The sequence below is a fragment of the Tursiops truncatus genome, chromosome 20 (genome assembly GCF_011762595.2).
Source record: "Tursiops truncatus isolate mTurTru1 chromosome 20, mTurTru1.mat.Y, whole genome shotgun sequence".
Classification (NCBI taxonomy): domain Eukaryota; kingdom Metazoa; phylum Chordata; class Mammalia; order Artiodactyla; family Delphinidae; genus Tursiops; species Tursiops truncatus.
The window spans coordinates 29,458,063-29,482,195 of NC_047053.1; the positions used below are offsets into that span (position 1 = coordinate 29,458,063).

A 24,133-nucleotide genomic window follows, 5' to 3' on the forward strand; every position below is an offset into this window, starting at 1 on the left:
CCCTTGTCTTGTTCTCTTTTTCTTTATAACACTTAGCATTGTCTCTTCCCACTAGAATGTAAATCTCTTTGGGGAATGCTTACTTTGTTCCCTGCTATATCTCCAAACTTTATGTTTAAGAAAACCTGAATATGTTTATATAATTGCAATTTTGATCCTAAAATTTCTAATCATAATACCTAAAGGGTAACCTTTAAATAAAAATTTTAAATATTAATAGCATTATTTTCATATATGAAATCATATGCAAATTTAGGTAATCAAGAAAGTATCCCAGTTTTTGTCTGCTTTTTTCAAATTTAAATTTTCTTTGTGAATACAAGTAGTTGTCTTTTGCAGCAGAAATCTTAAACCACCCACGCGTGAGACTAGAATACCTAAGTAATCTTAGATTACTTGCCAAGTATGTTTTCTCCCTAAGTGGTAAAATGCAGAAGGTAATATTTTATATGTATATTAAACAAGATAAAGAAGATTAGTGTGTTGATGTGTGTTTAGTAGGAAAAACTTGGCCTGCTAAAATCTTTTGCATAGGTAGATCAAACATTCTCTTTAGAAATGATTATAGCAGCTCTTAGTACAGAGTTTCCATGGTGCTAAATAATACTTGCTTTAGACTTTCCTTGATGGGAAAAATCTGCAGCTGGACTTCCACTTCAGATTTACAGCCATTTGTTTGTTTGTTTGTTTGTTTAATTCAGGATTTCTTATGACTCCAGATTTAGTTTAGTGTTCTCTGAACACTTCATAGATTAATTATAATTGTTTATAATTGGGTGACTTATAAGTGCTAGACTTAGGATTTATTCTAACCTTGCAAATAACGTTTTTTGTGGCTGTCATTGAGGAAAGTCCTGTCCTGCTTAGTTCTTCTTCAGTAGACAATCCGTAGAGGAATCATTTACTGAGGAATGTTTCACTGTATATAAATGAATTCCTGATGGAAACTGTTGTTTTTTGTGCTGTACCTAATGTCTGTGGAATGTAACAGGACATGTATCAGGTAAATGCCCAGTACAGTGTTACCTACCTGTCTATAACATCTATGTCAATCTGTAAGTAGGATTATAGCTTGGTATTTGTAACGGTGAAAGCAGTTGGCAATTTAAAGATGCTTTAAATGCTTTTTATCTTTTAAATCTTTTTTTTTTTATAGCAACATGTGGTATATTTAAATTCATGGCCATCACTATCATGCTGCTCCTTTTAGGCTTCATTATAACAGTGTTAGAAGACGGCCATATAGATTGGAATGGGGAGGGGTAAAAAGTCATCAGTTTGAAACAAAAGTGAGCCAATATGCCTAATTTTGACAGTGTGACTATACCTCTTAAATCAACTACAAATTCAGTTGTTACTATTAATGAAAGTAGTCCCAGTATGATGATTTTATATCCTGAGCGCCACTGATGGCTCACAAGTCTTGTTACTTTTTTTGTAAAGGATTGTATGTGGAAAGGACCTGGTATTTTGCTGTGACTCTAGGTATTACTTCATAAAAATTTATGGAAACTGGGTTGGGCACTTTTAAGAGTAGCCAAGTTTATGTGAGCCTCTCCCACAAGTGTAGAACAGATTCTCATATTTTACACTGATAAACTCACAGAAGAAGAAAATTAAGGTTTCTTTTTTTTTTTTCCAGGAAGCAAAGCTAACAGATCAGTTACCACTTATCATTGTGTGTGATCGATTTGACTTTGTCCATGATTTGGTGCTCTATTTATATAGAAATAATCTTCAAAAGTATATAGAGATATATGTACAGAAGGTAAGTAATACTTAGATAACTTTAAAATATAATCTTGTAGATTTTACTGCTCACACTGGAAATCTTCATCCTTTTGAAACTCTGTGTCCAGTAAGAGTGGTCTGCTACAATGGCTTTCAACTTTTTTTTTTTCCAGCAGAATCCTTTCTTTGATTAAAATTTTACGTGCATTCCAAGTAGGTAAAACAAAACAGAACTGCTGTAGTTGAAAAAATTGAGTGGCCTACACCCTACTTATTTGATAGCCTTTGTGGTATCCGTATGGAGGCCATAGGCTGCAAAGCATAGTATTAAAACCATCTTAAATAAAGATATTAGAAACTTCACCTTCTAACTCCAGAAATAGAAAGGCAGTTTTGCTATGATGGAGGCCTTTTGTTTTCACAGTCATTCTGTGACTTTAGCTTCTTTGGACTTATTTGTCCTTTGGAGCAATGCTGAAGTAATTAATTAACCAAGGCAGACTTCCTGCTAAATTTCTTTGTCTAGTTGTAAATTTAGACTCAGTTTATTACTGAATTTTAAAACTGAGCTTGAAGAGGGAAATGAGTTTTATTTTTTAAAACTCCTTTTGGTTTTGCTTATTAGTAACGTAATGACATTCTTCTTCTTCTTTTTTTTTTTTAAACCATAGGTGAATCCAAGTCGACTTCCTGTGGTTATTGGAGGATTACTTGATGTTGATTGCTCTGAAGATGTCATTAAAAACTTGATTCTTGTTGTAAGAGGTCAATTCTCTACTGATGAGCTTGTTGCTGAGGTTGAAAAAAGAAACAGGTGTAGTACTGTTTTAATCTTCATAACTAAAGATAAATTATTAGTCTCTTTTAGCTTGGTAATGAATAGAAGTATGACCTGTCAGTTGCCTAAAAGCTACTCAGTAACTCATGGACCTTAATTCCCTGGAGATACCTAATTTAGAAGTGATAAGCTAGCTGTAGCTTGCTCTATTTCTGAAAAAAAAAACAAAACTGTTTTCTGAACTATTACAGCTGTCATATAGAATATCTGTTAATCTAGTTGATCACCTTCTTTGCATATTTATACACAGAGTCAAACCATGTAGCTATATGTTTTTAATGTAAACTATGTAAAAAGCCTCCTTTTGGTTAGGTATGATACCACCATATTTAATAACTAATTCTTCTCTGATAAATTCGTCTCAAGCATGACAAAAGAAAAGAGTTCCCTGTGTAACTCTGGGTTAAACTCATTTTTAAATTGAACCTTGATATGATAATATGAATTATGAATTTCCAGTAGAGGAGAACATAGTGTGAGTGCTTCTAATACTTATACAGTGAAGTCTTTTTTTAGCCGGGACATTTTGTGTTCAGAAAGTGCTGATGTAGTAAATGAGGTTAGTGGGTTGGTACAATAGTAGGAGGTTGGTATAATAGTAGGAGGTTACTGTAGCTATGAAAAGGTTATCAAGAATGGGGTTTAATTTTAACCTGAGGTGGTACAGGTGTTCTGCTAATGGTATTCATAGAGTTTATATCTGAATGTTTCAAACATTCAGAAAATGTTTGAGAAATTTTTAAAGTTTGAGACTAAAGTGATTATAGGTTGTAACAATTTTGTTATTTAAACCATGGTAAAAGAGTGTTGGTCATCTGGACCATTGAAATATAAGCTATAACTTAGCAAAACCATGGCCCTTGGTGGAGTGATTGTATGACTGCTAGAGGTATTAAAGCTAGAGCTTCTAAAGCTACCAGATTTTTTTCCCAGTATATATTTAGGGTACTATTTCTTTTGGCTTTAGGTAATGTTGTATGTTACTTGTGTGAAAATTAAAAGGAACTTCAGATAATCAGGCCTATTTTTTCATACCACATCTCTATCCTACTCCTAAACAAAACTTATCCAAAGTCCAGCCATTTTGTCCAGTTTTAAGAACAATCTATGAACCTATAATCTTCTTTTTTCTATATCCTGTCTAGATAATGTAGCAGATAGATCTGGGAGAGTATGAAAGACAGTCTTATATATACCTTCTGTGTAATCTTGGGCAAATCATTTAACCATCTCCAAGTCTTAGTTTCGCAATTTGTAGTAGGCGTGTTGAGAATTCAAAATAGTGTATGGGAAAGTACATTATAGACCATAAGGTACTTACATAGTGTGTCAAGAATGTGCTATTTATAATATAATATGTGTATATGTGGGGTTTTTTTGTGTGTTTCTTTTCCTTTTTTTTTTTTTTTTTTTTTACTAGATTGAAACTGCTTCTGCCTTGGCTGGAGGCTAGAATTCATGAGGGCTGTGAAGAGCCTGCTACTCACAATGCTTTAGCCAAAATCTACATAGACAGTAATAACAACCCAGAGCGATTTCTTCGGGAAAATCCTTATTATGACAGTCGTGTTGTTGGAAAGTATTGTGAGAAGAGAGATCCACATCTAGCCTGTGTTGCTTATGAACGTGGCCAGTGTGATCTGGAACTTATTAATGTGAGTACTGCTAGCTGAACGTGTACAGAGAAGACTGCATTTTTGTTTTTTCAAAGTAAATTTATTTATTTATTTTTGGCTGTGTTGGGTCTTTGTTGCTGTGTGTGGGGTTTCTCTAATTGTGGCGAGCGGTGCTGCTCTTCGTTGCGGTGCGCGGGCTTCTCATCGTGGTGGCTTCTCTTGTTGCGGAGCACGGCCTCTAGGCGCACAGGCTTCAGTAGTTGTGGCACGCGGGCTCAGTAGTTGAGGCTCACGGGCTCTAGAGCACAGGCTCAGTAGTTGTGGCGCACAGGCTTAGTTGCTCCGCAGCATGTGGGATCTTCCCCGATCGAGCCCACGTCTCCTGCATTGGCAGGTGGACTCTTAACCACTGTGCCACCGGGGAAGTCCCAAGACTGCATTTTTTAAAAACCTGATATATAATGTTGGATTAGTGAATTTTGAGAGTTTCAGAGTGGTTTTAGGTAATATGGAGCATCTTTGGAAGATACATGCTCTTTTAAAAAACTTTGCTGATAATTATGAACTTAAACTGGCTCAAGTAGTTGATTAAGCTTATATTCACCCATTAACATTTAACCCCGCTAGTTTTATCACTTATGTTCTCATACACTCATATGTACACACACACATATATGTATATGTTTATATATATGTGTATGTATGTATAGACACATCTAAATTTTTAACCATATGAGAATAAATTGCATACCTCATGGCCTTATACCTCTTCATTGTGTATTTATTAAGAATAAGGATATTCTCTTTCATAACCACATTGTAGATGGCAACCTCAGTCAGTCTGACCCAAGTAGAATACTTCTTACAGTCTGTTTTATTCCAGTTTTGTCAATTGACCCAGTAATGTCTTTTAAAAGAAATTTTTTCCCTCCAGTCTAGGATTACATATTGCATGTACTTGTCATATCTATCTTGTCTCTTTTAATCCAAAACAATTCTTTACACTTTCTTTGTCTTTTATTGACAGACATAACTGTAAAAAGTCTTTTTCTCTATGTGTAACTTTTTATTGAGGTAAAATTCACATTACATTAACCATTTGAAAGGGAACAATTCAGTTGCAGTACATTTACAATGTTTGTAATCACTACACCTCTCTCTAGTTCCAAGTTTTCATTGCCACATGAGGAAATCCAGTCCTCATTAAGCAGTTGCTCCATATTCCTGCCTCCTTCCAGCCCCTGACAACCTCCAAACTGCCTTCCGTCTCTGTGGATTCACCTATTCTGTATATTTCTTATAAATGAAAAGTCTTTTTTAAAAAAAATAGAATGTTCTTCGCTTTGAGTTTCTCTTATCGTTCCTCCTGATTAGATTTAGATTGTACGTTTCCATCCAAAATTTATTACTTAAGTGATGTTTTGTTTTTCTCATGCTATAACATGCAGAAGCACCTAATGTCCTTTTGTCCTTCATTTTGGGGGTCACTTTTTATCAAGTTGTCAATTTCTCCTATTGTATAAATAGATTTCCCCTTGCAGATATATTTCCCCTTGCAGATATTAAGTACTTTGTGAAGAGACATTTAAGACAATGCGAGAATCCTACTGTGTGTGTGTGTGTTTGCGTGTGTGTGTGCGTGCGTGTGTGCGTGCGTGTGTGTGTATGTATGGCTCCCCTGCCCCCCAGTTTTGAATCTATTGATTCTTATTCAACCAGTCTTAATGTGTTGGTTGCAAAATAATGATTTTCCAACTTTATCCCTTTCTCCGCATTTATCAGTCAGCATGCATATATTCATGCACTCATGAGTTCTGTGGGTTATAATCCATTGTTCTGATTTTCAAATTACTCCAGTTTTGACTGATAAAAATCCCATCAACCTGCCTCTCATGGCTTTGTGTCGTGGTCTCATTGCTCTTGGAGCACTTTTTTGTTTCCTGGCCCAACAAGTTATACCATGCTCATTTTATACCCTCCCCAGCCCTGGATCATTCATTTTTCTGGGGAACTTTGATCCCTTTTAGTGGGGAGTACCATTAGAAACCCAGATCTAGGCTCTAGGTGTATTTCCTTCTAGGGTCTTCCAGTGGTCAAAGCTAGGATATAATGCATCTATGTACATACACATTAATATATGAATATATGTATGCATATACACATGGGAAAATAAACACACAAGAATAGTTAGTAAAACACTGAAAAGAAACCTATGAAGGTGCACTAGCCCTACCAGTTATTAAAGCACATTACAGAGCCTCTGTAATTAAAACTTGGCATCCTGGTGCATGAATAGATAGTCTAGTAGAGTAGAATATGAAGTCCAAATATAGATCCCACATCAGGGTGCTTTTTAAAAGCCTCCAAAAATTAATAAGTATGTTTTTTCTGTTGATTGAATTTTAATAAGAAAAATATGGTTGTGACCTATTAAAGATACATGTAAAAGTAATGGATTTTTTTTTTGCTATAAAAAAATAAACTAGGTATAATGATAGGAAATAACCTTTTAAAAGTAAAGTCAGTCTATAAAAAGGTTTTATCTCTTACCATGAAATTAATCTTTAATATCATTTAGGTTTGCAATGAGAATTCCCTCTTCAAAAGTCTTTCCCGCTATCTGGTACGGCGAAAAGATCCAGAACTGTGGGGTAGTGTGCTGCTGGAAAGCAATCCTTACAGGAGACCTCTCATCGATCAGGTAAAATTGGCAAATGTGTTTAAGGCTCATCTTTTTAACTATGAATAACACCTTTTGCCTCATCATATACCAAATATACTCAAATGGATCATATTTAACTATGAGAGATGGCAGTAAAAAGTAGAAGAAAATAAAAATTGTACTAAAATATATATATATCATAAATGTTAACAAAAGTGAAATATATCTTCTCGAAGAAAATACATCCCGAAAGAGAGAATTTAATTATATAAGACTTCCTCAATTCATCATAGTTAAAAGGATAACAGTAAATTAAACATTTAATAAAATGAATAAGAATTGCTATTTACTAATACCTGAGAAGTGACTCAGTTGATTAGAAACGTTCAAGACAGTGGTAAATCAGCAAAGGATAAGAATTGGTGAGAAAATACAAATGACCTAGTGGGTAAATGTTAAATAAATCTCAATAGAGTAAGCATAGACCTGCAAAGGAGATGCGGGTTTATATCTATATAAAAATTGAAAACATTTTTTAAAACCTTAAAAATTGAAGGTTGTTAATAATGGTTCTAAAATTGTTGGTAGAAGTATAAATATAGAAGGGAATAAGTTAAAGAATATTAATTTTTCATTCTTAGGAAGCATTTCTGAGGAAAATTCCCAAGTTAATACAAAGCTTCCTAGAAAAAATGTTCATTGGTGCATCTGGGAACTATGCAAATAGCCAGAAATAGAGGAATTACTGAGTATATAATGCCACATCTGTATGGTTGAATTGTATGTAATCATTAAAGTGATAATGAGGAGTGGTTATTATGGATAATATTTTAATCAGGGAAAAGCTAGAAATTATGTAATTAGGGTGATTTTTTTTCAAGAGAACGAAAGTATACATGTTACAGGTATATGTGGATTTATGTAAAAAGACCTTTGGGTGGTAAATTTAAAGGTATTTTATCTTGTTCCTTCTTCTCTGCCTATTTCATTTTCTACTGAGGCCAGCTTATTCTTATTAGATAATATCATCAAAACCACCTTGACTCTCAGTACTTATTCACTGTATATCCTCTGCAGGTTGTACAGACAGCCTTGTCTGAGACTCAGGACCCTGAAGAAGTGTCAGTAACTGTCAAGGCTTTTATGACTGCAGACCTTCCTAATGAACTCATTGAACTGCTGGAGAAAATTGTCCTTGATAACTCTGTATTCAGTGAACACAGGTATCCTGTGAAGAGGGATCTATTGGCTCTTTATAGTTAGTCTTTAATTATAACCTGTCAGTTTGGAGAAGGAACAGAGACAAAGATTAAAGAATGTTGTCTAAATTCTCACTTTTCTAATACCCTCTTGTCACCCTACCTCCTGAGGCGAAATACTCTTTAGCTGCAGTGTTTTTTCTTTATGACTAATGAGCTTTTCAAACATTGCATTCAAATCTTTCTTTCTTAAAGGAATCTGCAAAACCTCCTCATCCTCACTGCAATCAAGGCTGACCGTACCCGTGTTATGGAATATATTAACCGCCTGGATAATTATGATGCCCCAGATATTGCCAATATCGCCATCAGCAATGAGCTGTTTGAAGAAGCATTTGCCATTTTTCGGAAATTTGACGTCAATACTTCAGCAGTGCAGGTAAATCTACAGATTACCTGAGTTGATTTACTAAATGTAGTACCTTGTCTTGATTCAATGTATGTATTGCCCTGTGAGAATGGGCATAATTTATTGCTGTGGCAATAGAAGAGCAATAAAATCCTAACCGTTTAAATGTAATTGCTGTGTGGTAAGATTCATTGTACTGTAACTCTGATTAAAAATTGGTTGCCTAGGTCTTGATCGAACATATTGGAAACTTAGATCGGGCATATGAATTTGCTGAACGCTGCAATGAACCTGCAGTCTGGAGTCAGCTCGCAAAAGCCCAGCTACAGAAAGGAATGGTGAAAGAAGCCATTGATTCTTACATCAAAGCAGATGATCCTTCATCCTACATGGAAGTTGTTCAGGCTGCCAATACTAGTGGTATGACTTCTCACTTTTATGTGTTTGCCACCTCAGAAAATGTACCTAAGCTAAGCATTAAGTTATATGTCTCTTCTGTATTAAGTAGGAGTTAGAGACTGCATGGCTGTTTGCCCTCCGTCTTAGTTCAGATAAAGAGAGTCTGTTTTGTGAATTTAAAAGTTCCATGGGGAAGTTTAATTTTCTGTTTTGAAGTCTCAAAATTCTCACCTATCTCTAATCCAATAACTTTAAGGAAAAAGGGGATTCAGCTATTCATTTGGTCAGTAATAATACAGAGGCATAATAGAAGTTTCACTATTTTGATGCCTTTCACTGTTTATATTTGTTATTCTCTATACTGTCTCTTTGAAGGGGAAATTAATAGCAATTCTCATTTGCTTCAGTGAAAAGATAAATGTTGGTATGTTAGTGTTTGGGTTTACTTATTTGTTTTTCTATACCTAGGAAACTGGGAAGAACTGGTGAAGTACTTGCAGATGGCCCGTAAGAAGGCTCGTGAATCCTATGTGGAGACAGAATTGATATTTGCACTGGCTAAAACAAACCGCCTTGCAGAGTTAGAAGAGTTCATCAATGGGCCAAATAACGCTCATATCCAGCAAGTGGGTTTCCTGTTCCGATTTTTTTTTTTAGGAGTGTAAAAATAGTTGAGCAACTTCATTAGCTTAGTAGGATCAAGAAGTGGCAACTGAAAGTTTCTAAGGAAAAATATTGTTTCTTAGTATTAAATTGAGTTGTAACTTTGGAAAGAAGATTAAGTTTAGGCTTACTGAAAATGGTTTTTGTTTTTTTTTTCAGGTTGGTGACCGCTGTTATGATGAAAAAATGTATGATGCTGCTAAGTTGTTGTACAATAATGTTTCCAATTTTGGACGCTTGGCATCTACTCTGGTTCACCTGGGTGAATATCAGGCAGCTGTTGATGGAGCTAGGAAAGCTAACAGTACTCGAACATGGAAAGAGGTAATCTAAACAACAGTTTGAGTGAAGAATTAAGATGCTATTTAGGAATGTTCTTTAAACTGATTAATTGAATTAACCAGCCATGTTTACACTTGAGTTCACATAATTGCAATTCTTTAAATTGTAGGTCTGCTTTGCCTGTGTAGATGGGAAAGAGTTCCGTCTCGCTCAAATGTGTGGGCTTCATATTGTAGTACATGCAGATGAATTGGAGGAACTTATCAACTACTATCAGGTAATTAACTGAGTCTTTTGTATTAACTGAGATCTTTTGCCACAGATATTCTTGTCTTTAATTGCATTTTTCTCTTATTTAGGATCGTGGATATTTTGAAGAGCTGATAACCATGTTGGAAGCAGCACTGGGACTTGAGCGAGCTCATATGGGAATGTTCACCGAATTAGCTATTCTGTATTCTAAGTTTAAGCCACAGAAAATGCGGGAGCACCTGGAGCTGTTCTGGTCCAGAGTGAACATTCCTAAGGTAACCAACCTTTAATTTTAAGGCAACTCTGTAGCTAAAATGAATACTTTAATTTTAATTAAAAGAAAGGTGTTTTTTGCTGTTAATTAGAATTAGAGACCCCTATCTATCTAAAGCAATTAAATCTTTCTTATGCAGGTGCTAAGAGCTGCAGAACAAGCTCATCTTTGGGCAGAATTGGTGTTTTTGTATGACAAGTACGAAGAATATGATAATGCCATAATTACCATGATGAATCATCCGACTGATGCGTGGAAAGAAGGGCAGTTCAAAGATATCATTACCAAGGTGTGTACCTTCTTCAGAAGAGAAAGTCTTCAGAAAGAGAAAGCTCATTAGGAAGTAACTCTACCTCATGTATGGATTTTTGCTGTTTTAGGTTGCCAATGTGGAACTATACTACAGAGCAATACAATTCTACTTAGAATTCAAGCCACTGTTGTTAAATGATTTGCTGATGGTGCTGTCTCCACGATTGGATCATACTCGTGCAGTCAATTATTTCAGCAAGGTAATAATTTTTAAAACCTCAAAACTTCATAGCAAGGAGCTAAGACATTCTTGGATAACTTTTGTCCATGGAACTTTAGCAATGTACGACATTTGTAACAAACTCTTATTTTAAAGGTTAAACAGCTACCACTGGTGAAACCATATTTGCGTTCAGTCCAGAACCACAACAACAAATCTGTGAATGAATCACTGAACAACCTCTTTATTACAGAAGAAGATTATCAGGTAAAACTTTTTGGTTCTTTCATGTATTCTCAAAACTCAGGTTATCATTGAGTTGTAAAGTTGGTATGTTCTGCAGTAAAAACAAAAAGCCCATCATCCCTTAGGACTGTAAATAGTAGGTACTTGAGTGCCACAGATCTAAATTTAGTGAAGTTTTCAGGATTGGTAAATCTGATGTCTCCTAATTAAATGCCAAGTTTGCAGAATTCTGCTTAGATCTTGTCCAAGTTAATGCTTTAGAAAAATACCTAAACATCTAGACTGTAGACCGAGTTGAAAAAGTTTTTGAGCTCTTAAACTAGTCCATAAAACTTACACAGTATTAACTCTTTTAGTCTTTTTCTTGCCCAAGAGCATATTAGTACCTGTCTCTTAGTAAACTTTCCCTTGTGAAGGATTTTGCAAAAACAGAATTAAAGTTAAGCTAGTTGCCTTTGTCTTTCTCTTACTGTCAACATGGTTTTTTTTCAGTCTCAGATCCCATGCTGACCTCTATGACTGAATATCATGTTGAGTTGTATCAGGAGTTTACCTAGAGCATAAAACCTTACCCTCCAGATTACAAATCCTTCCAATTTCATAACCATTCGCGTTAGTCCTTGATACTGAAAACTTTGGAGAAAAACATGGTACCTTTAGAAATTTTATAGTGCCTTGAAGGACTTTATTGTTAAACAGTTAGATTGAGGAATGTTGATACTTGTTCATATTACAACTTTGCGGTTTGATTCTTGAATCTAGGCTGTCGTATTACAATAATGGCTCATTGATCAAGAACGATGGGACATAAAATTTAAACTAAAATGAAATACTGGTTTGGCATTTGAATGGCTTTGTTTTATTTTTTAAGGCTCTGCGAACATCGATAGATGCTTATGACAACTTTGACAATATCTCGCTTGCTCAGCGTTTGGAAAAACATGAACTCATTGAGTTCAGAAGAATTGCTGCTTATCTCTTCAAAGGCAACAATCGCTGGAAACAGAGTGTGGAGCTGTGCAAGAAAGATAGCCTGTACAAGGTGAATAAAGTTGGTGGGGGTGGGGCTCTTAAGCCAAATACTAGATGATCTGTGTTAACCCTGGAATGGTATATTATAAGTGGTTATGGTCTATAAAAGTATTAGTTTTTGCAAGTATGAGAACTGCCTTTAAGCTCCTGCTTGAGGAGATGATAATTAAGTCGATTTCTTGATTCTGGAGGCTGTCTTATGTTTATGTCAAACGTCTCTTTGTTTTTAAAAAAAAAAAAAGCTTTACCTTGTCTTTTCCTTTTCTTTCAGGAAATCCTTAATTTAAATGATATAACTGGGAGGTTTTTTCCCCATTGTATTACTTAGTTTACCAGTTCAGTGTATTTGAATTTAATGTTTGACCTTCATCCTTTCCTTTAAATAGGATGCAATGCAGTATGCCTCTGAATCTAAAGATACTGAGTTGGCTGAAGAACTCCTACAGTGGTTTTTGCAGGAAGAAAAAAGAGAGTGCTTTGGAGCTTGTCTCTTTACTTGTTATGATCTTTTAAGGCCAGATGTTGTCCTGGAAACTGCATGGAGGCACAATATCATGGATTTTGCCATGCCCTATTTCATCCAGGTCATGAAGGAATACCTGACAAAGGTAATGGCACCTCTGAGAACTAATTATCTTGAGGATATGTAAAATTCCATGTACAGACTTTGTTTTCAAATGTTTTTTTCTCTAGTAGAAGTAATTTAGTTGATCATAAAATATTCCTATCCTCCAGTAATTTTTAATATCTCACAAATGACATTGAATGGAAAGGGAACTCAAACATAACTTGTCAGAATGTTTACCCTCAGAATACCTCAGAATGTATTTCTGAGGGGCGAATAGTATTATGTCCATGTTGTATGGGTTTTTTTGTTTTTGTTTTTTTTTTAATGTTTGATAGAAACCTTTTTGTCAAAATAATGTCTTCCTCAAATCAATTCTTGTAACTCAGATGACCATAACTTAGTAGTGTAGATTCCCTTCTGTTTGGTCGGTTCTTGACTTTAATATGTATGTCTGTTTCCCCTAGGGAAGCTACACCTATATTCTTAATAACCTGTTAATCTTCTCAATATTTTGATAGTTTAACCCCTTATTTAAAAATATTGTAGGAGGTTAACAATTAATGACACATTTCGTAAAAGTGCATTAAACAAGCTGGGGGTATAATCATTTTATAAAATTCACTTATTCATCTTAATGTCCATTTTTGATGTTAAGATGTTTTTTACTTACCCCTGTCCTCAACAGTTACTAGCTTCCATACTATAGAACATATTTAAATGGTCCTAAAGAATCCATTTTGTCAAAGCAAAACATGCTTATTAAAATGAGAGTTTCATATCTGATCTCTTCAAAATGCCTGAGTTAAAGTAGGGGGAAGAGCACTACTAACAACCCCCAGTATAACTGAATATTTCCTTGGGCTGCCATCTAATTAGATATCATGTGTTAGTTATAATTTTTTAAGAATTAACATTTTCTGTGTATAAACTGCTTAAAGTCCAGCGTAAGAGGAAAAACATTCGCCTTGTGTCTTAGCCATAGATGAGAATAGCTTCTTTTCTTATGCATAATGCCAACTTGTGAGACCTGGCTCTAAGCTGCTGTTAACCGAAGTGCTGTAAATTTTACTAGTGATTAAGCTGCTTTCTTTCACACTGACTCTAGCATAAACTCTTCTGCGATAAGCTCTGAAGTTAAAAAAAAAAAAAAAAATTCTAAGTTTTGCTTCCAGTATGCCCTTATTTTCACTTTTCTCATACCTTTTTTAGTGGTTAGATGTTTCTCCCCTAAACCTTTGTTGCTGATTCTACCTTTTTATGCTCAATATGGAATTTGATTTTTTTCTAAGCTGCACCTTCTGAATTCCTTTGCAGGTTGATGCAATAAAGGAAAAGGTGAAAGTTGATTCTTTTCCATCTTTAAGTCTGGAGGACTAAGTCTAAGGAATTTGCATGATTTTTTTTCCTTCCTTTTCTACACTGCTGCTGCTGCTTTTTCCCCCGATAAATTTTCACTAAAGCCTCTGCAAGTCCCTTGAAACATAACTATAATAGAGCTCTAGGACATTAGTAGATGTTTGCTACTAATCGGCTAATAGGCTTTAGGAAGGGCAGGAGGCTAATCAGTAGTTGGTTCACAGTCTCTCTTAAATATATTATTAAAAACTGAGCATGTTGAGTTTCCATATTAATTCCAAAGTTTCAGGAAATTTCTCTTCCCTGTCAGGGTATCTGGACCATAATAGGATTTTCTCAATACTCTAAGTAAAATTAAACAGCCTCTGGTTTTATTTTGTAAGCGTGCCTGACAGTTGCTGAATTTATATATGTATATACATGCCCTAAAAGGCTTTTTGGGGTTTTTTTTGGTATTGAAGGACTGTGATCCAGTTTCTGATCTCTTGATTCTTACTAATTTTTTGCTGAAAGTAGATACGAGAGATACTAGCTGCTTCCGAAGAGACTTTCCTCATGTTTCTCCAGGTGTCCAGTTCTTATGGTGCTAGTCCATTTTCAAGAGGAATCAAAACTTTTAAAATCATCAGAGTAGCTTGCTGTAATTGTTGCTAAGCAACATGGATTATTTCTGTATATAATGAAACAATATTAACTTATACTTTCTGTAATAAGGTACATCTCTGAAGCTACAAATTTGCTCTTATCCATCCGTTGGCTTGTCCAAGGTCAAATTTAGGTACCTTTTGGTCACTGCTTCCTTCATTGGCTTGTCTCCATCCCAGTATAAATGAAACAAACTTAACAAACTTACCTCTGGTATCAAATTGTGGTGAGAAAAGGGTGGGAAGGTAAAGGACAGTTGAAACAATTGAAAAGAATTTGGAGGGGGGACAGTGCCTTGGAATTATGTTGAACCAAACTGGAGTCACCATTGGAACTTAGGGCAAACCTGAGTAAAATGCATCGTGTGTGAGGCCCTTCAGCAGCTAGTAAGCAAGGCAGTTAGAAAGCGTGTGTGTGAAAAATAGGTAATTGAACTGCAGTGTTATGCATTGTTTTAAATCAAGCATGTACAACAGTCATTGCAATTACATCATACTACTTTTGAAACTCTTAAAGCATTGCTGTGGGCTGTGTGTGTTTCTTGAGAGCCTGTATAGCAACAGTCATCTTCAGATCTCACTTCTTGCTTCAGTACTTTTGCCTTTTTTTCATGCACACATACACCAAAGTAACTGACTGCATGTTAACTTTTCCTCTGCAGCATATTGCAGTCTTTGTGGAAAAGCCTTTTACATTATAGTGAATTTTCAGTAGTACAGATGGAACTGAACTCAGTGACATACTTACCTGTAATTTTTCTTTTTTAATCCAAGGATCAGAAACTTTTGTTACAGCTCTTAACAAAAGCTTGTGTTCATAAAAGCCTTCTCTGCTTTTCTTTTTTGAGCAGTCTAAATTGGGTCAGTGGAAACAATAATTGGATGTTGCTGTGCCAGAGGCTGTCCCATTAAATAGAAAAATCAAAAATTTTTTTGCTTAGCTTGATATTACTCCTTCAAAGTTGTTACTTTTTGTTTCGTCCCTATGCCCAACCTGCCTATGTCTGTGCCTGGGCATTGTGACATTGCTAGCTCTTCTAAGTCTTTAATGTACTTCTGTAATAGGACTTCTGTCTTCAACATCTGACTCAGACATTAACTTTTAAACACGTGTTCACTTTAGATTCCTTTCCTTGGAAGTCTGGAAATGTATTATGCAGTGGTGGTTTTTTGTTGTTGTTTGATTTTTCTTCTTAGAAGTTATTAACATACACGCATCCATATTTTTTTTGTATAACCTCTTTAGCTATACTTATAGTTTTGTATAACTATTTAGGTTAACAAAACCCCATCTGACTGCCCTTGATGGCACACACTGTGCTTTAAATTATAAAGCTGCAGTAATTTTTGTTTTAAGTTTGGGTGCCAAACAGTGGGTGTTTCTCATGGTACTTATACTGCATAGTAGTCTTTAATTCGATATTGGGGTAATTTGTAACACATGAGCACTTAGGTTATAAAATAGAAAAATGGTATACAAAAGCAAACTAACCCATCTTCCTAGGGTAGAAAAGCCACATTTTATCTGAAGATGTCTAGAGTCTACCTGAGCTTACTTTTCTCACATTTTGCTCCCTGACAAATTAGGATGGATTAGACCCACATTTATGGTATTTAATAGAAACAGTTAAAATATGTATAAAATACTGTCCTAACCTTAATGGCCTATGTGAGGATTGAAACACTATTTTAAACAATTTCAAATAGAGACTAGGCGCTGCTTTAACCTTTTTGGGACCCAGTCTATAATAGCCTTTTCAGTGAAGTCTGCATGTCTTTTTTTGTGAGTGATTTTTCACTATTGCCTTTTTTGAAGAACATGCAGTGAACATTCATAAAAAAGTTCTTTCCTGCACTCTGCCTTCCCATCTCAGCGCACTTAGGAAAGCCACTATAATAGATAACATTGAGATTTGAAGTTTAGTTTTACTTCAAGTATAATGATAGACCAACTATAAGACTTTTAAATACAGTCTAAGAGACAAATATAGTACAGTTTAAAAGGTAAATGGAAGTGGTATGGTGGAGATTCCCTAATCCCAGTGTCCTAATGTCATTCTCCCCAGTCCTTCACAGAATTCCAGATTCAAATCATGTTAATCCTAGAAGGAACTCTGTAGATTATCTCATTCAACTGACTCACTATATAGACAAGGAAATTTGAGGGTCAGTACAATGGTTTGCCAAGGTCACACAACTAGTTAGTGGAAGGATCTATGTATTCCAGCTCTTTTCTTCCACTAATATATTTGGACTCCTCTACAGTATTATTTCTGTCTGATACTATCCAGTTTTACTTAGAATGGCTAGCATATAGTAGCCACTTGCTTCTTTGGCTTAATTAAAAGCAAAAAATGTCTTCCTCAAAGAAGTTGGGGGAAAATCAGGCATTCCTAGTTCCTTCTTAGAAAACAGAGCATCAACACATGCAGCCTGTCTTTATATAAAAAGATTGAATGTGGAGCCACTTGAATCTTAAACTTCAGTCCACACGTAATCAGTATTGACAGAAGCTGTGCACAGTTGGCAAAAGATAGCTCATTCTGCACAAGTGCTTATCCAGTCACTAGACTCATTTCACTTTTTTGAATACCATTTCCTTTGGGGAGGGAAGTCTTGCCAGGTCATGAGTTCATTATTATTATCTTTGATAGGGTTTAAACTTCATTTGAGAAAGTGGTTCCTTCTCGTTGTCTCCCTCCCTCAGGCTGGCTGCATCCTAGCATGCCCAGTTTTAGCCTGGCGTGAGCTTTTATGGCATTTATAAATCCCTCCTTCCTGAGGGTTTATAATGACAGTGCTAAAAATCACCTTGACTGAAGTATGAACATTGCCATTGAATTTTAGGGGGGCTGAGAATGTTCTTTCTACTCTAGTCTGTTTTATTTTGACAAAATTTAACATACTAAGGCTTTTCCACTTTCTGCCATAAACTAGGTTTATAATACTTTTGAGGTGCTAATTACCATTACCTGTTTTTCTCCAGGTGGATAAATTAGATGCTTCAGAATCACTGAGAAAAGAAGAAGAACAAGCTACAGAGACTCAACCTATTGTTTATGGTAATCTCTTTCTCTCTTTAACCTCACAGAAATATAGTAGACAAACAGTTCATTCTGTGGGGATTCTATCTCAAAATAGAAATGTAGTAAGCTCTAAAGTGCAAAAAGCTCACTGAGTTAAGGAATAAGTCTATTATTTTTTTTCTGAAAACAGTCGTAAAGCGGGCATTGACATTATTCACTAAGATGATCTTTTTTTTTTTTTTTTTCTGTTGCTTTACTCACTAAGATAATCTTAAATGCAAAGGTAATCTCAAAAAACAGTCAGTTGGGGCTTCCCTGGTGGCGCAGTGGTTGGGAGTCCGCCTGCCAATGCAGAGGACACGGGTTCGTGCCCTGGTCCGGGAAGATCCCACATGCCGTGGAGCGGCTAGGCCTGTGAGCCACGGCTGCTGGGCCTGTGCGTCTGGAGCCTGTGCTCCGCAACTGGAGAGGCCACAATAGTGAGAGGCCCGCGTACCACAAAAAAAAAAAAGTCAGTTGAGATCATAACCTAATTTACCTAATGCCTGGTCACTGATTGCTTATTCATGAATTATTGAGAAAGATGTGTTGGTGAGCTCAATTTTCAGAAGTACAAAAGGTGAGAGAACATGCCAAGGTCATCTTAAGTGTACTTTACAGAAATAGTACATCTCTTTAAATTCTGACTAGGACAGAGAACTGGATAGCATTTCCATTTGAGAACTTTCCAGAGAGATAGGATCTTCAGACTCTCAGTGAATATTTAAGGCAATTTAATTTCTTCTTACATGTGCCTTTCTGAAATACTTCCCCTTTCCATTTCACTCATGGTGAACAGATTGATTTGAGCAACGAATTTGAAGGGTATAGTTTACAGCACTTTAAGCAGGTGGTGTTGGGAGGAGGGTATAAAATTATGGCTGCTGTATCTCAACCTGCTAAAGGGAATGATAGTATACAAATCTCTTATGCCATTATCTCTTTTTTACTATAGATAAGGACTTTGGGAATTTAGAGGACAGGGTAGTTTTGATAAAGTTGGAGAACATAAAGTAGATTCTTAGAGATGGGAGCAAGATGTTTGACATATTTGATATAGGAAACAGTAGAAACAAAAACAGGGTGGATGTAATAATTGGGGGGCATCTACTGAATTTGGCTTATCTTCAGGGTATTTAAATGCATAGTCAGTGCTTGTAGGCAGTTGAAAATGGGGTTGAGCCAAGGACAGCTGTGACAGTGCCACCTTCTCACCATTCCACCTGCCCAGCCGGCTAAGGAGAGGCATGATGTTGGCACTACTTTGGCACTTCTTTCAAGCCTCTCCTTCCCTCCCCCTCAATTGCCTTGAAGTCTCTGCTGTTTGTCAGAGATTTGCAGACTCATGGGGTTTTTCTTTGTTGTTCTTGTTTTCTCATCATTCCATTGTGATACTAAGAAACTAAGAAGCTTAATGAAAAAATAAAATGCTTATGTTGTTAAAAAAAAAAAAAGAAAATGGGGTTGAAATTTCAAGGTAGATGTCAGTATCAAGGTTAGAAGTGTTTTTTTAATAAACTGCTGGTTCCTGAAGAGTTCACTCACTGAAGACGGTTTTGGTTGTTATTCACAAAAAAGGAGAGACATGAGGTCACTTGTGGGAGAAATCTCGCCCTAGGTTTACGTTATAGTGGGAGATTAAGAGTAGTACCTCTTTTGCAGGGGGTGGGGAGAGGTGTTAGGTGTATTCTCCCTCTAAATAAGCCAGATTCTCAACAGGTCGTTTCCTGTATGTGTCAATAACTATTTAAACTTCATGAGAGTGTTAACTTAGTATTTGAAAGAGGTTGTATCCTCTAATGTATTTCACACCTAATGCATATTTGAATATGCCTTGTCTTTGACTTCTTTTTTTTTTTTAGTACTGGATACTTTGCTAGAAATGCATTTGGTTTTGTTACCATTTAGACATGTCCAAATCAGGAATTTAAATCTAACTATAAAAGTTCAGTTGTGTTAAAAATATATGTTAAAAAATTGTTCCCCTGTGCTAATTATATTGTCACCAAATAAAATGTGCAAACACCGTGTGGTGATAGGCTTATTGCTAGATGTCTTGCCTAAGCATGTCGAGCATGCATGTGCTTATTGCTTTAAATGATGTATGAAGTAACATAATCACTGTTACAGTTCTGGCCTTCAGCCCTGCATGGTTTTTGTTGGCTGTTTAGGCAGGACCCTTCTCAGGGTGACTGTCATGGTGAAATTGAGACAGGCAGAAGTGCCCCCACAAAATTCATTCAAAGTAGAATGAATTATGTTGCTAGAGTAGGGAGACTGGGGTGTGATCATCCTACGATGCTAACAGTTTCTCCCACCTCCTTGCCCCCCACCCCTGCTCCTTTTTGTTTTCTTCTGTAGGTCAGCCCCAGTTGATGCTGACAGCAGGACCCAGTGTTGCAGTCCCTCCCCAGGCACCTTTTGGTTATGGTTATACTGCACCACCCTATGGGCAGCCACAGCCTGGCTTTGGGTACAGCATGTGAGACGGAAAGCTGATCCTGTAGTCGCCTATTTTCATACCGAAACATCGTCTCTACCCGCTTCTCAGTTTATAACGGGGGAAAACAGGCACATGTTCTTGTAACCTTTATTTCATGAAGGACTACTTTTTGTTTCTAACTGTAAACTTGGATCACGTATGTTAAAAGCTTATTTCACATTCCACATCATTTTAGAATTTATTTTCAAAGGGGAATAGTTTCAGTGTTTTATTCACTTGGGCTTTTTTTCTTCCCCCTCATTCTTTGAAGAAGTGCTTAATATTCAATCTGTTGTGAAGAACCTGATTTGCACTCCGTAGTGTTTAAAGAAAAAAAAAAAACTCTAATATTGAATCTCTTAAATTTAGTGTATGTAAACAGCTTACAGTATGTATTGTCTAAATGCATTTAAATCTCTTTTATTCAAAGAAAAGCTAAAGCAGAAATATTGGTATGTGACCATGCAAGACTGTCAATGCCAACAAAGACAACACTAATCAGCATATCCTACACTGGATTGCAGTGCTCTCCAAATTGTTTGAAAAATGCATTACAGACAACTTGCCTGACTTTTAAATGAGCGTAAAAGGCCCTCTAACCTATGCAGGTTTCCTCATTACACATATAGAAAATGCTAGTGTGGTTTTGCTCACTTCATATGTAACAGGTGCCCTTACGTTGTGCTGTATCCTGTGCTTTTTTTGTGGGACCATTCCATTCAGGAACAAAGAGCACCATGATTCCAATCTGTGTGTATTTACTAACCCTTCCCTGAGGTTTGTGTATGTTGGATATTGTGGTGTTTTAGATCACTGAGTGTACAGAAGAAAGAATTCAAACAAAATATTGCTGTTCTTCAGTTTTGTTTGTGGAATTTGAAATTACTCATTTAAAATAAATTACTGGACTGTGGAAATAACATGTAGAATGGCAGTTTTACTTAAATATCTCTCAAACTTAAACCAAAAGAACCATTTCATATTGGATACTGAGGCAGTATAGGAAGGCATGAGAGCAAAAGTGGAATGAAGATTGGGACGTGTGAAAACACTGCATTACACTGCGTGCACTCCAGTAGTTAATAAGGTACATGCAGTTGTCTAAAGAACCAGTCAGTGCTGAAGTGGGCTACACTTCTACTACCTCCATCATTTTAACCAAGGGGGCACTTTAGGTGTTTATCTAAGTATTTCATTTATGAAGAGATCATGGATGTTAAATTATATTGAAGTAAGACTATACAAGCATGTAGTTAACATGCTGTTCTTCAGCATGAATTGTAAAGGCCCCCAAATTGTGGGTATTTTAAGTTGATTTCTTTTAAACCAGTGTTTGAATTCAAGTTTTTTTGCTTATGGCTGAGAATGTTACTCTAAGTTCATTTCACTGTTAATTCTCAATAGTTAGAGCCCCCTAACCTAGCTTTGTATTGTTCTGTAACTCTAGGTCAAGCCATTGACCATAAACTCCACAGAATGTTTTTTTAAAACTTAGAACTCCTGCTTTTCCCCACCTTCACCTCCTCCCAACCCCCCAATCTTCCTATAGGAAATTATAGTATTAGTTGAAAAAATCCCTTTTCCTTCCTTGGCTTGTCATAGGGAAAACACCTTGCTGCTCAGGTCCTGGGCATCCTGTTGTTTCTCCTGGATCTCAGCCCCCTTCCTTCATCTTTGTCAAAATCAAGAGATTTTTCTCTTTTCCCTTCCCATTTAATAGAAACAAGTTAAAATACTTTAGTAAAGGTTTTCTTACAGCATACTTAAAGAGTTTTGTTTGTTTGTTTTTTGAAGCCTTGTTTTAATCTGGTGTCTGTGATACTGAGTTGCCCCTTAAAACCATCCATAATGGGCTACAGTAGAAAGGGAAACTGATGCAGGATATAACTTAGGTTCAAATTGAGAGCAAGCTGAACTTCTGAGCTTGTTCCTTCACCTGTAAGTTAACACTATGAGTAATTTTCAGGATTATTTGTAGGAGTATGTTTAAATTACAAAACACCTAGCTCAATACTGGGCAGTAGTAAGTGCTATACAGTAAGAGACAATGAATTGGTAATAAACTGTAATTTAAGGGATCTTCCCTAACTTTCCTCTGAATAGGATGATGGTCGATGGTCTGGGAGAAGGAACTAAAAACAAAACCAAGAGTACTAAGAGTTCTTTACCACTCTCTAAAGGTAACTGAAACAGGAGGGAAGAAGGGGAAAGAGATTCATAGGAAACTTTTCAGGAGGTAAACAGTTATCTGCCTCCCTAGGAAGAACACTTCTTCCTCTTCCTCCCTAGTATCCAAATATAGACATTATACCAAAAAAAAATCTGATAATTGTTGACAGTCATTTCAACAGACATTGGTACAATAGCAAGAGACTGATGATCTCCAAGTAGGGCTGCTTTAATTTTCCATAAATTGATTTAGTCATGCAGATATTCTCACTGTCATGCAGGGGTCCCCAACACCTGGGGACCTGTTAGGAATGGGGCCTCACAGCAGGAGGTGAGCAGTGGGTGAGAGAGTGAAGCTTCACCTGTATTTACAGCCACTCCCCATTGCTCGCATTACCACCTGAACTCCACCTCCTGTCAGATCAGAAGCAGCATTAGATTCTCATAGGAGCATGAACCCTACTGTGAACTGTGCATGCAAGGGATCTAGGTTGCGTGTTCCTTGTGAGAATCTAATGCCTGATGATCTGAGGTGGAGCTGAGACAGTGATGCCAGCGCTGGGGAGCGGCTGCAAGTACAGATTATCATTAGCAGAGAGGTTTGACTGCAGACTCTCATCAAAACCCTATGAGTGGCAAGTGACAACAAGCTCAGGGCTCCCAGTGATTCTGCATTATAGAGAGCTGTATAATTATTTCATTATATATTACAATATAATAATAAAGTGCACAATAAATGTAATGTGTGTGAATCATCCCAAAACCACCCCCTGCCCCCACCCCAGTCCGCTTAAAAATTATCTTCCATGAAACCAGTCCCTCGTGCCAAAAAGGTTGGGGACCGCTGCTGTAGCGGTTCTCAAACTTCTTCTTAGGATCCTTTTTATACTCAAATTACTGAAGATCCCAAAGAGCTCTAGTTTATGTGGGGTTTTATCTATTCATACTTACTGTATTTTAGTAGTTAAAACAATTTTTTTAAACTATTAACCATTTAAATATGACTAATAAACTCATTGAACGTTAACGTAAGCAATAATGAATTAACCATATTTCCCCAACCAAAAGTGAAGCAACGAAGAATGGCATTGTACTATTTTTTACAAGTCTCTTTAAAGTTTGTTGTAACAGAAGACTGCTGGACTCTCAAAACTACTTCTGCATTCAATCTGTTATGTTTTGAAGTATATGAAGAAAATCTGGCCTCATACAGATATTTAATAGGGAAAGGAAGGAGTATTTTAATAGCTTTTCCAGATACTTGTGGTTAGTTGAAATGTGGACTCTTTTTGTAGTTATATCTGCCAAACATCCAGGTCTGGTTAACTAGATTTTGTCAGTTCTTGCAAGTAAAAATGTTTGATGACAAAAGCAGCTAGTTCAGCTCAGGACTCAGCCACAAGTGTTTTTCCTCAAGATGACAGTCACACTTCAGTGTGCACCAGAAGCGTTTGATGTTACATAAAATATAAAAACAAACAGTCAAGGATCAAATTTAATAATTTTTTACTGCTTCTTCAAGGACATGAAGTGAAATTTTTTAAACTAAGTGTAGGGCAGTGAAAACTACAATGACAACTGGTACAGGTAGGTGCCCCTGCCTTGATTTGTGAAAGGTGCCAGCAGTATTACCCACCATTGCTTTTTTATCATCACTGCCAATGTCAAAACAGTGGAAAAGGAAAAGAATGTCTTAGTATTAGGAAAATTGTTTTGACCCCCTGCAAGTGTCTTAGAGACCCCAAGGGCTCTGCAGAGTATACTTCGTGAACCA

General features: G+C 36.3%; 1 protein-coding gene across 4 annotated transcripts in view; it reads left to right on the top strand.

Annotated features, from left to right (window-relative positions):
- CLTC (clathrin heavy chain) overlaps positions 1 to 24,133 on the top strand; it is a 66,167-nt gene that overhangs the window by 39,962 nt on the left and 2,072 nt on the right. Inside the window, exons 15-33 of one of the 4 annotated variants that reach the window (XM_073797565.1) lie at positions 1,643 to 1,768; positions 2,403 to 2,545; positions 3,990 to 4,224; positions 6,764 to 6,886; positions 7,925 to 8,070; positions 8,302 to 8,485; positions 8,683 to 8,875; positions 9,323 to 9,480; positions 9,677 to 9,841; positions 9,969 to 10,076; positions 10,159 to 10,326; positions 10,465 to 10,614; positions 10,706 to 10,837; positions 10,954 to 11,064; positions 11,915 to 12,085; positions 12,462 to 12,683; positions 13,958 to 13,978; positions 17,630 to 17,705; positions 20,070 to 21,110. In XM_073797565.1, the coding sequence (XP_073653666.1) occupies positions 1,643 to 1,768; positions 2,403 to 2,545; positions 3,990 to 4,224; positions 6,764 to 6,886; positions 7,925 to 8,070; positions 8,302 to 8,485; positions 8,683 to 8,875; positions 9,323 to 9,480; positions 9,677 to 9,841; positions 9,969 to 10,076; positions 10,159 to 10,326; positions 10,465 to 10,614; positions 10,706 to 10,837; positions 10,954 to 11,064; positions 11,915 to 12,085; positions 12,462 to 12,683; positions 13,958 to 13,978; positions 17,630 to 17,705; positions 20,070 to 20,194 (2,757 nt within the window). In that variant the 3' untranslated portion in view covers positions 20,195 to 21,110. Of the gene's footprint in view, positions 1 to 1,642; positions 1,769 to 2,402; positions 2,546 to 3,989; positions 4,225 to 6,763; positions 6,887 to 7,924; positions 8,071 to 8,301; positions 8,486 to 8,682; positions 8,876 to 9,322; positions 9,481 to 9,676; positions 9,842 to 9,968; positions 10,077 to 10,158; positions 10,327 to 10,464; positions 10,615 to 10,705; positions 10,838 to 10,953; positions 11,065 to 11,914; positions 12,086 to 12,461; positions 12,684 to 13,957; positions 13,979 to 17,629; positions 17,706 to 20,069; positions 21,111 to 24,133 lie in introns of those variants that run through there. The other 3 variants (XM_073797566.1, XM_033846649.2, XM_033846650.2) reach the window with 3 other exon arrangements.